The 15,572-nt window shown below is 40.4% G+C and overlaps 1 protein-coding gene across 1 annotated transcript in view; it reads left to right on the plus strand.

Moving 5' to 3' along the window:
* LOC110160830 (glutamate receptor ionotropic, kainate 5-like) overlaps window positions 1-15,572 on the plus strand; it is a 229,714-nt gene that overhangs the window by 12,551 nt on the left and 201,591 nt on the right. The window contains exon 2 of the mRNA XM_055157572.1: window positions 2,533-2,822. Within this exon, the coding sequence (XP_055013547.1) occupies window positions 2,533-2,822 (290 nt within the window). The remainder of the gene's footprint in view (window positions 1-2,532; window positions 2,823-15,572) is intronic.

Below are 15,572 nucleotides of genomic sequence, written 5' to 3' on the forward strand. Positions count from 1 at the left end.
CAGAGCGCCCTATACTCAAATCCGTTCAGGTGTCCCAGCACGACTTCAGTCAACTACAAAACTGCAAACACACACAGAACACACAAACACACACGGAGCAGACAGCAACCGCGCAACGAAAAACACCCACAGACACACTCATCACTTCACGCCGACGAGGAACGGAACAGAGGAACGAACCGAAAAAGCGAGTGCAATGTGCCACTTCTAGACACAACTGAGTCACTGCGAACACGCCAACAATCCGTTGGTCCCAGACACACCCTCCCTACACGCCACAACTGAACAAAGCCCAGAGTCACCGTGAACGAACAAACAAACAAAACCACTCACACATCACACTGTTGGGTTTCCTTTAAAGTGGGTCTGGTCAAGTGGTAATGGAGGGAAACGGGAAGATTTTTGACATTCAAATGTCTCTTATTCAGAAACTAGAGGGACTATTGAAATAAGTAAAGTATCAGAATGTAGGAAAGAGTTACACTCCAACAGGGTCAAGTTAAACCTGTGATTTTCTTTCAAGTTGTTGACAAAAAATAAAAAAAAACTTATGTGAGTAACGGAGGGAATGAAATATGCAGCACTTTTTGGGCAATAAATCCAAACAGTGATAACTCTTGGTTCTCACTTACATATCCTGAACAAACTGGTTTGAATATTTGCTTCATATAGTTTTCTACCATATGGTACAAGATTAGGTTGAAAAACCTCTTACTTTTTGACTCATGAGATTTTTTATTAAGAAAGGTCATGGTAACGGCGGGAAAAAGTAACGGAGGGAAAATTGTTCAAACAAGTAGAAGGTGCAGGATTTTGCATCATTTGTCAACTTTTTTCTTCTGAATACTTTAATATTACTTCAAAAGGAAAATAAACTATTTCTATAAAATATGTCAGTCCTTCCAAGCAAATTTTTATCATTTTAAATACATAAAAAAAAAAAAAAAATCATCAACAGTTCAAAGATGGAATAACACAAGATATGATGACCATTTAATGACAGTGTGCCTTATAATGAAGAGCGCCTAATAGTGCGGAAAATAGGGTACATGAGTACAAGAAGTACATTTTGTCCATTGCTGTTAAATAAGTTGTAGTTCTCACAAAATCATGTTATTTCAGTGCAAAAATGAACCCAGGCAAAGTTTTATATCATGTTTTTGTACATTTATGGAGAGTTGTCGTGAGTCATGGGCTTATGGGCGGAGTCTTGTACAGGCTCATGCTGCTAACTGTAAATGTGGGATTGAAGAGAACCTGGGAGAGATTGCTAAATTACTCAAACATGCATGGATGACATCTCAAACATCTTCACGTTTTTGATGAGGGAGCAAAGGGAGAAAAGCTGATGTACGTCATGGACCAGACGTCAGGTGCGTGTGTGTGTGTGTGTGTGTGTGTGCCTGTGTGTGTGCGTGTGCGTGTGTGTGTGTGTGTGTACAGTTTAGTCCTCACACTGTGATAAACACGTGTCCACACACTCGTGTCTGTTTTGGCTCTGTTCGGGGTCTCGTTGGATCAGAGTGGAGAGGAGAGTTTTGGGGAGAAAAATGAGCAGCTTTCAGAAAGATTGGATTTGCAGAAATGTGAAGTCAGAATTTGATCTATTTGCTTTTTGGCAGTGGTGCGGCTCAGTTCTTCTGCTCATTTGGGTTTCTTATATTCATGTAGAATGGAGGGTCTGGGCGGGGGGAGGAACACAAGTGCATTTATCAAATATTTACAGCAGGGGGACAGATCGTTTCCTTCAAATCGATCCATCACAATTTCAGATTCAATTTCAGTTTGTCGCACTAAATAATATAATTGAATATACAAGGCTTTCAGTGTTCATTTCCTAAACATGAACAGACAGAAGGATTTGGCAGTGTCGTCTTCTCAGGTTGGTCCAAAAAATAAAACAAATAAATAATTATCTGCTACTCTCTAGTGTGACGTGCAGCTCTCTCTCTCTCCATAGAAGAGCCCACAGCTTTGTTGTGGTCAGACGTGGAAAAATACTGACAAATTGTAATTAAGTAAAAACAGCTTTACTTTGGTTAATTCCTACTCAAGTTAAAGTAAAAATCTAAAAATCTACTCTTGTAAAAGTAAAAAAAAAGTACTTCATTTAAAATGTAATGTGAGTTAAAGTTACTTTCAATTATTTGATGTAAAAAAGGATGAGTCATAAATTTATTCCAGGACAAGTTGTTTTAATCAACTTTTAGGTGATACAAACAAACTGTCTACATTTATAAAGACGACTGAACTAAACCAGGACTAAACCAGGTCTAAAACAGGTCTTAACCAGGACTAAACCCTTGTTGTATACACCAAGTCTAACCCAAGCTGTGTCCAGTGATACTGAGTTTTCTGCACAAACAGAAAACACAAAACCAGGATCTCATCAGTGGATCAAAGAGTCTCCTGTGGCCGATCCAACGACCTTTTTCCACTCAACAGACCCACAGTGAAGTGGGACTGTGAGGGCAGAGCTAGGCCCGGCTGGATCTGTTCTAAACCCCGCAGTCTTGTGTTGTGTGCGGGCAGGAGAGTGCACTGACCGCTGGGCTTCTGCTGCTGCTGCTGCTGCTGCTGCTGCTGCTGTTAGGGTTCACTGCTGAGCCTGGCCACCTCCTGCTCCACTCGGCACCGGCTCTGGTCCATGACTTGCACCAGTTGCTCCAGCGGCAGCTCGGTCCCGGGTGTGAAGTACCACCACAGTGTCACGATGCACCTCGGCCTGTACACTGCACTAACCCCACACGTGCAGGTCGTCCTGACAGCAGCCACAGCCCGACTCCCACACGACAGGAGCTCACTCACACCAGCAGGGCAGGGTTTGCTCTGCTTTATTATGTTATTCCCTATTTTATGTTTGAATGCAAATAAGCTGAGGTTTGGCCAAGGGTTTCCTTCACTTTCCTCTCCAGAATTATTCAGTGCACCTTCTTCTTGAATGACGAGGAGAAAATTCAGGTTGTTGACTGGACAAAAGTGTGTTGGCTGAAGATGTTTCGCAGCTCATCCAAGCTGCTTCTTCTGTTCTGACTCACTTTTCTCCAGTCGACAAACTGAATTTTCTCCTCACCATGGATTCAACCTGGACGACTGAGGGATTCTTCACACTTCTTCTTGAATATCGACCATAACGTTCTCGATCTGTGACTCTGCACCAGCATCATCCAGATCCAAGACAGACTGACATTTCTGTAAAAAGCCCGCACACTTTTCTTTCATTTCCAGCAGATTGTTTCTTTTTTTTTTTTTTTCCTCTATCAATCTGAATTTACTCAGTATTGAGGGTGGGTACCTGGGTCAAAATGTACTTCAGTAAAAGTAAAATTACCTATTTCAAAAACATCTTAAACAAATTACAGATTACTCATAAAAGCCCCTCAGTAGGTGGGTTTCACGTGACGTCACAGGGCGACGTTTGTCAGCACGCAAAATCAGATGGAGGGCAGGAAGTGAACCGACTGGAGGAAAATGCCGATGTGTTGTGTAGTTTACGGCTGTGCCAATCGTTCTAACCGAGAGAAGGAAAAGCGATTTTTTTAGAGTACTGAATATAGTCGTCCACAAAGGTCAGAAATGGGAAAAGCCGACAGAACAACGCCGTAAAAAGTGGATTACAAACCTGTTTGTGGTCGGGAGGAGCAGAATCTGCAAATGCTCGTGTCTGCAGTGACCACTTCAACATAGGTTTGTTACAAAGCTAAATTGTTTTTTTTGTGGTTTACCTAAACATAAACGAATCATTAACGACTAACGGCTAACGACGTTTGTTGACATTAAATAGTTGGGATAGATCGGTTACTGCCGATACACTGCAGTTTTTCCCATAACAGTCGATACACATAAAATAAGAGAAACACTCACCCCGGCGAAGACCAAACCATAAACATCATGTAGGTGTTTGGCACCAAGGTTGAGGACCCATCCACTGACAAAAAAAGTGATATGGGTCCGGTCAAGGGTAACGGAGGGAAACGGGGCAGATTTTTGACATTCAAATGTCTCTTATTCAGAAACTAGAGGGACTATTGAAATAAGTAAAGTATCAGAATGTAGGAAAGAGTTACACTCCAACAGGGTCAAGTTAAACCTGTGAGATTCTTTCAAGTTCAAGACAAAACATTTTTAAACTCATGTCGATAACGGAGGGAATGAAATATGCAGCACTTTTTCGTCAATAAATCCAAACAGTGATAACTCTTGGTTCTCACTTCCATATCCTTAACAAACTGGTTTGAATATTTGCTTCATATAGTTTTCTACCATATGGTACAAGATTAGGTTGAAAAACCTCTTACTTTTTGGTAACGGAGGGAAAAGTAACGGAGGGAAAATTGTACAAACAAGTAGAAGGTGCAGGATTTTACATAATTTGTGGCTTTTTTCTTCTGAATACATTAATATTACTTCAAAATGAAAGGAAACTATTTCTATAAAATATGTCAGTCCTTCCAAGCTAATTTTTATCATTTTACATACTTTTTTTTTGAAAAATCATGTCCCTTCATCAGCAGTTCACAGATGGAATAACACAAGATATGATGAAATACATCCATTTATTGACATGATTTGCAGGTCTTTGAAATTTGGGAAATAATTTTTGTTCCATGTTTCATACATGGTCTGTTTAAAACGTATGGGACTTTAGAACCAAAAATGATACAGAAAAAAGGTCAACAGTTTGATAAACTAGAGCACATATGTATCTGTTCAATATATTTTTATATCAGATGCATTAACTTGAATTTTTGGCCTTGATGTTTACTTCTGCTTGATTTGGCCCATAACCCTCCAAACTTTTGTACACCTTCATCTGTTGTCTGGTGTAGAACGACGTCTGAAGAGCTAAATAATATGTGATCTCCTCTGCCTCGATTGTCGGCAAATCTTTTACTTCAGTTGAAAACTCTCTCATTTTCAATAAGATCAGGGTCACGTCCAATATATTTGTCGACTAACTGCTCGTACTTTTGTCTTGCTACTGGCTCTAAATCCTTACAATAAGAACTCTTCTCCACATTTGTGTTCTCCAGAGCCGTGTTTGTCGTGTTTGTCTTCACTTCCTGCCCTCCACCTGAAATTCGCGCGTCATCGTGATCACGTGACTGAAACCCTCCTATTACAGTAACGTGAGTAAATGTAATCTGTTATTTCCACCCTCGGTTGTGGTGACATTCACGGCCACATCAGCTCCACAGTTTTCTCATGCAGAACTTAGTGCATTTGTCTTTTTTATGAAGTTGTTTTAGATCAATATTGTGATTTAAAATTACACATTACAACAGAATCATCCACTGGGGTCAGGGATTAGAACTATAGCGCACACAAGACCGACCTTGTAAAAAAAAGCCACGGTCACGCTGATCTCTTACCATAAAACAGGACCGAAACTCAATTAAAAGTGTGTTAATCACGCGGCCCGAATGTCACAGGTCTAAAGTTAGAAACACAAGTACGTCGTCTGTAATTAAACTAAAACAAGGCTACAGAACACGAGCTCGTTTCCAATAAAAAGAACAGAAATGTGCTGCGTCATTCTCCCAACGAGGTACCGGTCCGTGTTATATTTAGACGGAGGGCTGCGGTGGCTCAGCGGTACAGCGTCGCCCTCTTACCTGAGAGTCGGCGGTTCCATTCTCGCGCGGATCTTGTGTTTATTTCCTCGTGTTGTTTTTGCAAATGTGTTTTTCTGTGCAGGTTTATCTGAAGACAAAGATGGAAGATTTTGCCAATATTAAGATTCTATCCATTATTGCTGTTGTGTCCTTGGGCAAGACACTCCCCCGCCCCCGCTCAGTGCGTCGGCTCCAGGGGGTGTGTTGTGTTGTGTTGTGTTGTGTTGTGGAGCGGTGCAGCGGTGCGTTCAGGGCCCTGTTTAAATGTGGGTTTTCGGAGAGTCCCAGTAGCATTCAGCTCCAAAGGTCATTCTGTTTAAAACTGTCTCTGTGAACAAGTGGGACACAAAGACTAGACCAGGACTAGACCAGGACTAGACCAGGACTAGACCAGGACTAGACCAGGACTAGACCAGGACTAAACCAGGACTAGACCAGGACTAAACCAGGACTAGACCAGGACTAGACCAGGACTACACCAGGAGTTAAACCAGGACTAGACCAGGACTAAACCAGATCTAGACCAGACTAGACCAGGACTAGACCAGGACTAAACCAGGTCTAGACAAGGACTAGACCAGGACAAACAAGGAGAATCAAATCACAGCAGACAGATTTGAGCCCTGAAGCCAAAACCATTCAAAGGTTTTGTCCTTAAACGACTTTGTCCAAATACATTTATAAACCTGATGAGTTTATCCAATGAAAAACATGAGCAGGTTTTTCATGCGATTTTATTGGAGGATGTTTGGACCATGCAGCTGTTCAGTATTCACTTTACAGGAAATCACAAACACATGTTCAGTCACTGTCAAAAGAGATTTCAAAAACCCTGCATCATGTGGAATCACCCTCTGTAACCCTGCTCTAATGTGAGGAAATGTCCCGCAGTGAGGCTTTAACTCTTTTCTAATGTCATTTTGTTTCGTTCACACATGTTTCAGTAATCCTGCTCATTACCTCCGCCAAGGAGGTTATGTTTTTGCCGACGTTTGTCTGTTTGTCTGTTTGTTTGTTTGTTTGTTTGTTTGTCTGTTAGCAACATAACTCAAAAAGTTATGAAAAAGAAGAACTGGTTTCATTTTGGGGCTGATCCGGAAGAAATCCTGGATTCTGGATCACTTTGAAATTTTAGTTAACATTGTGGTAAATGGGGCCAAACATTTAGTTTCACAATATCTCAGTTAATTATTGACCAAACCCCATGAAATTTGACTCAGGGATGGACAATGGGATCCTCTTTCATATTCCAAAGGCTGATCCGGATCTGATCCACAAGACTGATTTTATCTCAATTTATATAAAAAATGGGGGTAGTCCTTGGTGGAGGTCTGCGCTCTCATCTTCTTTTGTTACATGTTCTTTGTTACACTTTCTTTTTTACACTTTCTTTTGTTACACTTTCTTTTGTCACACTTCTTTTGTTACACTGTCTTTTGTTACACTTTCTTTTTTACACTTTCTTTTTGTTACACTTTCTTTTTTACACTACACTTTCTTTTTTACACTTTCTTTTGTTACACTTTCTTTTTTTACACTTTCTTTTGTTACACTTTCTTTCTTTTTTTTGTTACACTTTCTTTTTTACACTTTCTTTTGTTACACTTCTTTCTTTCTTTCTCTTTTTGTTACACTTTCTTTTACACTGTTACTTTACACACTTTTCCTTTTTTTGATAAACTTTCTCCTGTCACATGTTTTTTACACCTTCTTTTGTTACATCTCCTGTTATAATACTTTCTTCTTTTACACCTTCCTCTGTTACTCTTTCTCCTGTTACATCTTTTTTACTACTGGTTCTTTCTTTCTCCAAAAGTGAAGGTTTCAGATCACTACATCACTTCAGTCGTATCATCTTCAGTAGAGTTTAGGGGAGTCACATTATCGTTGTTTCTCTGCTGCTTTTGTCACGCTCAGTCCCAGAGTCCGGTCACTACATGTTTGTGACGTAAAAGAAGCTCATGTAAAGACCTCTGAGAGTGTGACGTCATCATAGAGTGTGTTGACATGCACATGAGTATCCGGGTTATGATCAGTTTTTTTGAGTATCCCAGTTTCTTCATGGTGCATGTAAAAGCAGGATCCCGGTTTCAGTATCCAGGTTATGGCAGTGTCCAGGTGATTAGAAACTAGGATACTGTAGCTGGTTTATTCCGATAGTAACTGGGATATTGTGGCATGTAAACGCAGTATCCCGGTTACTGCAACATCAAGTTGAGTGCGCATGCGTCCAAAAAACACTTTCCAGTTTTTTCACCACAACAGTAGTGACATAAATAAAGAGACCAACATAAATAAAGTGAATAAATAAAAATGGCTGTAAAATAAAGAGCTGCGCTAAACCTGCACACGTACAGTCTGCACTCGTATGATCACTGAAAAGCTAAAACGTGAACAATCTCCTATAAGATATACAGTACTTCAGTGAGAAAAGTCTGTGTTTCTGTGTGGTGAGATCCCGGCCCTGTGTAAAAGAATGAAACCTACAATGATACGAATGGTGAGTAACAGCAAAAATATTCATTAAAACATTTTTATGAGACTGTGTCAGAGTTAAACTGGACTCTTCTCTTTGGCTACGTTCAGACTGCAGCCTGAAGTGACCCAAATCTGATTTTTTTGGACCCCTATGCTCCTGTATCTGATCTTTTAATGTCTGAACGACACAGATCCGATTTTTTCAAATGTGACCCAGGACACTTGGATATGTGCTCCTAAAACCGATACATATCTGATCTTTTGACATGTGACTTCACGGCCAAAGCTCATTCATCCACCTACACGTTATCAACAAGACACAAACGTCACTATTCTGTGCTGAAGTAGGTGAAAATTGTTCATGAACTCTGTGTCACTGAAGTGAAGCACATCACCACTCACCACTCTTGGCTCCGTCTCCACATCCACACGTTCCTTTCAACAGACTGTCCCACAAAACACCACGACCAAAAACCTCGTCCTTCTCCTTCTCAATTTCCTCCTTAAAACAAGTAAGTTGTTCATGTTCTGGCTCCGGTACGAGAGGAACTTTAAAATCTCCAGAGCACGCTCGCTGCGGTTGACGTCGTCGTGTCTCCAGTGCACATGAGGGACACTTTCGGCTGTTTACTGTTCACACTGGAGTCACATACAAGTCGCATTTAATTGTAAATGTGAACTGCCTCGCAAAAACATCGGATTTCACCAAAAAATCTGAATTGAGCGTTAAGCCCTGCAGTCTGAACGTAGCCTTTGTGTCTTCTCTTAAATCACACATATTGTTCTTGTGTGCACTCTGGAGTTACAGTCTGTTGCCCCAGTGGATTATTGTGTTATCATTTGGACACTCTTTCTTTCTGTGTGGAGTTTGCGTGTTTCTTCCCGTGTCTGATTGAGTTTCCTCCAGTTTCCCCCATCAACACAAATCATGCTATTACAATCCATCAGTGAACCTGCCCAGGGACGAAAGGTTGAAATGAGCTCTGGTGCTACAAACTGGTACAAAGTGTCTCCTGTTAAGGTTCATGTAGATTGTGCTCTGTCTCATTAAATACATAAACTCAACTAAAACGACGACTAAAATAAAAGAATCAAGTGCGCTGGCTTCTGTTTTAGAAAACTGTGGTGCCCAGTGGGAGCTGACTGTTTTTTTCATTTGTACCAAAATGAGTCCGAGACGCTGCTGAATCCTGTGTGTATCACCGATTAACTCTTTCCCCCTTGGACGCCTACTGGAACAACCCACACACACAGAAATGACTAGAGCTAAACATAGAGCGTAACTGCATAAAAGAAAACAGACTTCCACCAGTGATTATAAATGATTTTCACTCTTATGAACTTTATTGAAACACAGACATATTTGTATCTCTGAAAACCTTAGACTCTGAACTCTTCATTTCTGGATGTTTAAATGTGATTAAATGTGTTTATAACAGCTCACTGAAAATGAGAGTTTACCTGCTCAGGTGCAAAATCGAAAACAAAAACTACATTCTGTGTCTGATCTTAAAAAAAAGTCTGAATTATTTAAAAGGACTGACCAGAGCAACATCCAGATTTCGGGGCAATTTGGGTTCATAATCGAGTATAAAGTCTTGATAATTTATTCACAGGACTCTATACAGAGTCCATCAGTCACTATCGCTGTTTTCCGCTTTATAATCAACTTCATCATCACTTTGAAATCTATAAAAGTCACGTTCTCCAAAGTTATCCATAAAATACGCCCGCTCCTCATTATTTCTAAAACTGTGCGCCCATACACCTGCAATTAAATCCATTTTCTACTGGCATATTTTGAAATCAGACCAGAAAATTTCAACCATCTTTAAAGATCCTCCACTTTCTCACAAACGAGGCAAACATCTTAGAGATTATCTGGTACAGGCCAATTCCACAAATAAATCTAAACCATCCTTCTGATCTCTGTTGCACCTCTACCCAATGGTAACTACCGCTGCTGTGCTCAATGCAACAATACAGTACAAATGGACCACTTTTTACACGCTCACACTGGTAAAAAACATCCCATAAAAAGTGTCATCACATGTGCATCTACACATGGACACGGTCAAGCAGAAGTAAACAACAAGGCCAAAAATTCAAGTTAATGCATCTGATATAAAAATGTATTGAACAGATACATATGTACTCTAGTTTATGAAACTGTTGACCTTTTTTCTGTACCATTTTTGGTTCTAAAGTTCCATACGTTTTAAACAGACCATGTATGAAACATGGAACAAAAATTATTTCCCAAATTTCAAAGACCTGAAAATCATGTCAATAAATGGATGTATTTCATCATATCTTGTGTTATTCCATCTTTGAACTGCTGATGAAGGTACAGGATAAAAAAAAAAAAGTATTTAAAATGATAAAAATTTGCTTGGAAGGACTGACATATTTTATAGAAATTGTTTCCTTTCATTTTGAAGTAATATTAAAGTATTTGGAAGAAAATAGCCACAAATGATGTAAAATCCTGCACCTTCTACTTGTTTGTACAATTTTCCCTCCGTTATTTTTCCCTCCGTTACCATGACCTTTCTTAATAAAAAATCTCATGACTCAAAAAGTAAGAGGTTTTTCAACCTAATCTTGTACCATATGGTAGAAAACTATATGAAGCAAATATTCAAACCAGTTTGTTAAGGATATGGAAGTGAGAACCAAGAGTTATCACTGTTTGGATTTATTGCCCAAAAAGTGCTGCATATTTTCATTCCCTCTGTTACCGACATGAGTTTTTTAAATTTTTTGTCAACAACTTGAAAGAATATCACAGGTTTAACTTGACCCTGTTGGAGTGTAACTCTTTCCTACATTCTGATACTTTACTTATTTCAATAGTCCCTCTAGTTTCTGAATAAGAGACATTTGAATGTCAAAAATCTGCCTGTTTCCCTCCATTACTGCTTGACTGGACCAACTTGTAGTCTACATGTTGAAATGTCCATGCGGCTGAGCTTATATTGGCAAGACCACAAGAAAACTCAAACAAAGAATAAGTGAACACAAGAGAAGGAACGACCGGGACTATCCAGTAGCAGTACATTTGAATGATCAGAGACATGATATTTGTTCTCTACGTTTCTGTGGCATTGAGCATGTCCCCCTCCACCCAGAGGAGGGGACCAGGACCGTATACTTGAACAAAGGGAAGCATTTTGGATTCACACTCTTCAAACTTTAGCTCCTAAAGGATTCAATGATGAGTTTAATCTTAGCATCTTTTTGCTAAACATTTGTCTCTCGTTTTGGGTGCACTGTACATGGGCTACATTTTAAGATCCATTGTATGTATATATATGTGTGTGTGTGTGTGTGTGTGTGTGTGTATGGCACGACAGCATTATTTTATAGTTGGGTGAAAATATACTATGTTTATATGTATCCGGATATTCTTCTTATTTTTCTATTATTATTCGATGATTTTTTAATGATTAATATTTCATTATTATTATTATTATTATTATTATTATTATTATTATTAGTAGTATAGTAGTATCATTATTATCACACTATATGTTGATTGTCTTTGTTCTGTGAATTATGATGTTTTGTTACACTGTTTCTTTAGGACCTGTCACCCTTGGGTGCTTGCCACACCCTATTTAAGATGGCCACCTGAGCTCTCATTCTGTTTGCCTGACGAAGGCCTCGTGCTGAAACGTTGCACGGTTTGTCCTAATAAATTTCACAAGTTGCAAGTAAGACGGTGTGTGGGATTTTTCTCCTTAAAACTGTGCACCGCAGTCTTTCCATCGCTCGTGTTTCCTGTTGTGTTTTTTCCGGAAGCTACAATTGTCGCTACTTTGATTAACTTTGGAAAAAATCTGCGAACATGCATCCTTGAATCCTGTTGGTCAGTCTAGTGTGGGTTCCAGTGGCCCCCGCCTATCGCAGCCTCTGTTTACATGTGAAAAACCGAGCTGTTTCTTCACCAAGGAAACAAGGAGGTCGTCAAATGTCGCCTTCATGGGGGAAAGAGTAAAGAAAATTAAACTGGAGAAGGAAGTGTGTGCAGAGAGTGGTGAAAAAGGGGCTGAATGGCAAAATGGCCTCTTGAAAATAAGCGATTAAAGATGAGTCAAACATACACGAGTCACTCCAAACACAACTTCAGAAGGTAAAAGAGAAGGAAACAAATGTAACAACTGTAAAAGCTCTGAAAAGTTCAGTTTGTGGAACAGGTCTGGTTTAAACACGTTTTGTCCTCAAATGGCCCTGGACAGAACAATTGATTTCAAATCTAAATCAAACTGTGATTCTAATGGAGGCTTTGTGGCGTTTCCCATCACAGCTGCTCAATAATAAATGACCAGCTGAAATAACAATATCACGTCTGATCCAAAAATCTAAAACCACTTTTTCAGCTTCTCACAAAGTCCTCCATCATTTCCAAGAGTTTAGTGACACTGTTAATATTCTGAAAATGTTCCACAGCATGACGATAAACTTCTATCCTCCATGGAAACAGACAGGTTAAGTTACAGGCCAGATCCATGGAGAGGCGAGCACACTCACAGTAACAATCTTTTTCACATAATGTGACCGATGAGTGTCTGGAGAGACTGTGAATGAACTGAAGGATGATTTTGAGAAGAATGATGATTTTTAGATGCTGAGAGAACTGGATGTGAATGAGAATACAGAACTGTTATGACCTGGTCGTTATAAAGACATTCTCTTTATAAGTTTGATTTTATGGACTCACATGATCCTGTCCAGAGACGAGAGGTGGAAATGAGCTACAACCTGGTACCAAGCATCTCTCCTGTTAAGGTTCATACAGATTGTGTTCTGCCCCTGTCTCATTAAATAAATAAACTAAACTAAAGTTCACCTGTAACTGGATAGATATGACTAATGCCATACTGTGGAACATTTTAAACAAATAACATCTCCAGGGGGACAAGCAGGTAACAAACCTCTCACAAGAAGTTACATATTACATCTTTTAGTAAATCTAAACAAAAAATACGCACAGACCCTGCAGTTAATCCTCTGCACAGACCCTACAGCTGTTCTTCTACACAGACCCTGCTCTTTTACACAGACCCTACAGCTGTTCTTCTACACAGACCCTGTTCTTTTACACAGACCCTACAGCTTTTCTTCTACATAGACCCTGCTCTTTTACACAGACCCTACAGCTGTTCTTCTACATAGACCCTGTTCTTTTACACAGACCCTACATCTGTTCTTCTACACAGACCCTGCTCTTTTACACAGACCCTACAGCTGTTCTTCTGCACAGACCCTGCTCTTTTACACAGAGCCTACAGCTGTTCTTCTACACAGACCCTGCTCTTTTACACAGACCCTACAGCTGTTCTTCTACACAGACCCTGCTCTTTTACACAGAGCCTACAGCTGTTCTTCTACACAGACCCTGTTCTTTTACATAGACCCTATTCTTTTACACAGACCCTGCAGCTGTTCTTTTATATAGACCCTATTCTTTTACACAGACCCTGCAGCTGTTCTTTTACACAGACCCTGTTCTTTTAGACCCTGCAGCTGTTCACACTGGATTCACAGCTCTATAATCTCTTCCTGCTTGGACCAGATCAGATCCAGAGCGACTCCATCGATCCAAAGTGACTCAGACTCAGACTTCTGGCTCAGAAAAGATGTTTCTACAGCATGAAATGCAACTTTATGCTGTCATGGTCTATGAGGAGTTTAGCTGTGTAACTTTTCTGCAGGGGAATCTGCCACCTGCCTGTCGCCATGGAGATGCTATTGCTTTGTCTGGAATGTTCAAAAGTACGGCATTATCTTACACTGATTTAATTATATGTGTTTTCAATGTTCAAAAATAAAGCGTAACTTCTTGGATTCAGTCTTGTCTCGGTCTTGAAGGAGTTTGGTCTCGGTCTTGTCTCGGTCTTTCACGTGCTTGGACTTGGTCTTGTTTGGGTCTTGAAAGAGTTTGGACTCGGTCTTTTCTCGGTCTTGAAGGAGTTTGGACTCGGTCTTGTCTCGGTCTTGAAGGTGCTTGGACTCGGTCTTGTCTCGGTCTTGAAGGCGCTTGGACTCGGTCTTGTCTCGGTCTTGAAGGCGCTTGGACTCGGTCTTGTCTCGGTCTTGAAGGCGCTCGGTCTTGTCTCGGTCTTGAAGGCGCTTGGACTCGGTCTTGTCTCGGTCTTGAAGGCGCTTGGACTCGGTCTTGTCTCGGTCTTGAAGGTGCTTGGACTCGGTCTTGTCTCGGTCTTGAAGGCGCTTGGACTCGGTCTTGTCTCGGTCTTGAAGGTGCTTGGATTCGGTGTTGTCTCGGTCTTGAAGGTGCTTGGACTCGGTCTTGTCTGCGCTTGTCTGGAGCCCGCGGACACTGTGTGGTACGTCACAAACACAAACATTAATCAGACCACATGGAGACAGACTTATAAAAAAACACTGATATAAATGTGCCAAAAATAACTCTAATATACAAATAAATGTCAAAAATGAAAAAAAGATGGTCTTGATTTGGTCTCGATGGGCCGTGGTCTTGGTTTTGTCTCATTCTTGACCCTCAAAGGTCTTGTTCTTGTCTCGGTCTCGGGACCCTGTGGTCTTGGACTGGTCTTGGTCTTGTTTAGTGTCTCTCTGGTCCCTCTCTGTGTCTCCATTGGGTTTTATTCTGCAGAAAAGCTGCTCGCCCTGTAGTTTAGATCTGCACAAACCTGTTCTGAAGTGTGATTCTTGTATTAGTTTGTCAGTTCAGATTCCATTTTTGTCATTTCTTTGAACAGAATCTAATTATTAAAAATCACAAATCTAATCTCAATCACATTTACAGTTGTCAGGAAAAATCTTAATCAGATTTTTTTTTCTCAAATCTTTCAGTTCTAATCCACAGTTTAGTTCAGTGTTGGCGTGCTAACCTGCGTGAAGTTGGCCCCCATCAAACACAAACCTACAAAAAGTATATCAATCTTTTGTGCTCTGTTTGTGTTGCAAAAAGTTTGGTTTGTGCGTTTATGGTTATTAAATATGAACAGTTTTATTTTGGGTCGATGACGTCATTTAGCCCCTCAAAATGTGAAACAGCCTCAAAACAGCAGAAACTGAAGCTTTTGTATTTGGTTTGTGCTGTTTTGTGCGGCAACAATTTTCATTTGTGCGAGTTTATTTCTAAAATCATGAATTACTATTTTTGATGAAATGATATGAGGTCATTTCTGCTCAGCTGACGTCAGCTGCTTTAACAAAACTCGTGAAGAGAAAGGACCTGAGGCTGTGGAGAATCTGTATCATCTTTAGTCACTTGTTTTTGTTTCATATTTTCTATCATCACTGAAGTTAGAAAAGAGCTGTTTGTGTGTGTGGGTGTGTGTTTGATGAGGGGCCAGATTCATGCAGGTTCGTGTGCACAGTTTAGCTCAGGATCATGATGAACCCGTCTCTCCGTTCGGGCTCCGTGTCTGGTGCTGTGTGGCGACGATGTGGCGCGACGTGTGGGGTGTACGCTCTCACTGCAGGGGG

The sequence above is a fragment of the Boleophthalmus pectinirostris genome, unplaced genomic scaffold (genome assembly GCF_026225935.1).
Source record: "Boleophthalmus pectinirostris isolate CB_2022bp ecotype Guang Dong unplaced genomic scaffold, ASM2622593v1 HiC_scaffold_21, whole genome shotgun sequence".
NCBI lineage: Eukaryota > Metazoa > Chordata > Actinopteri > Gobiiformes > Gobiidae > Boleophthalmus > Boleophthalmus pectinirostris.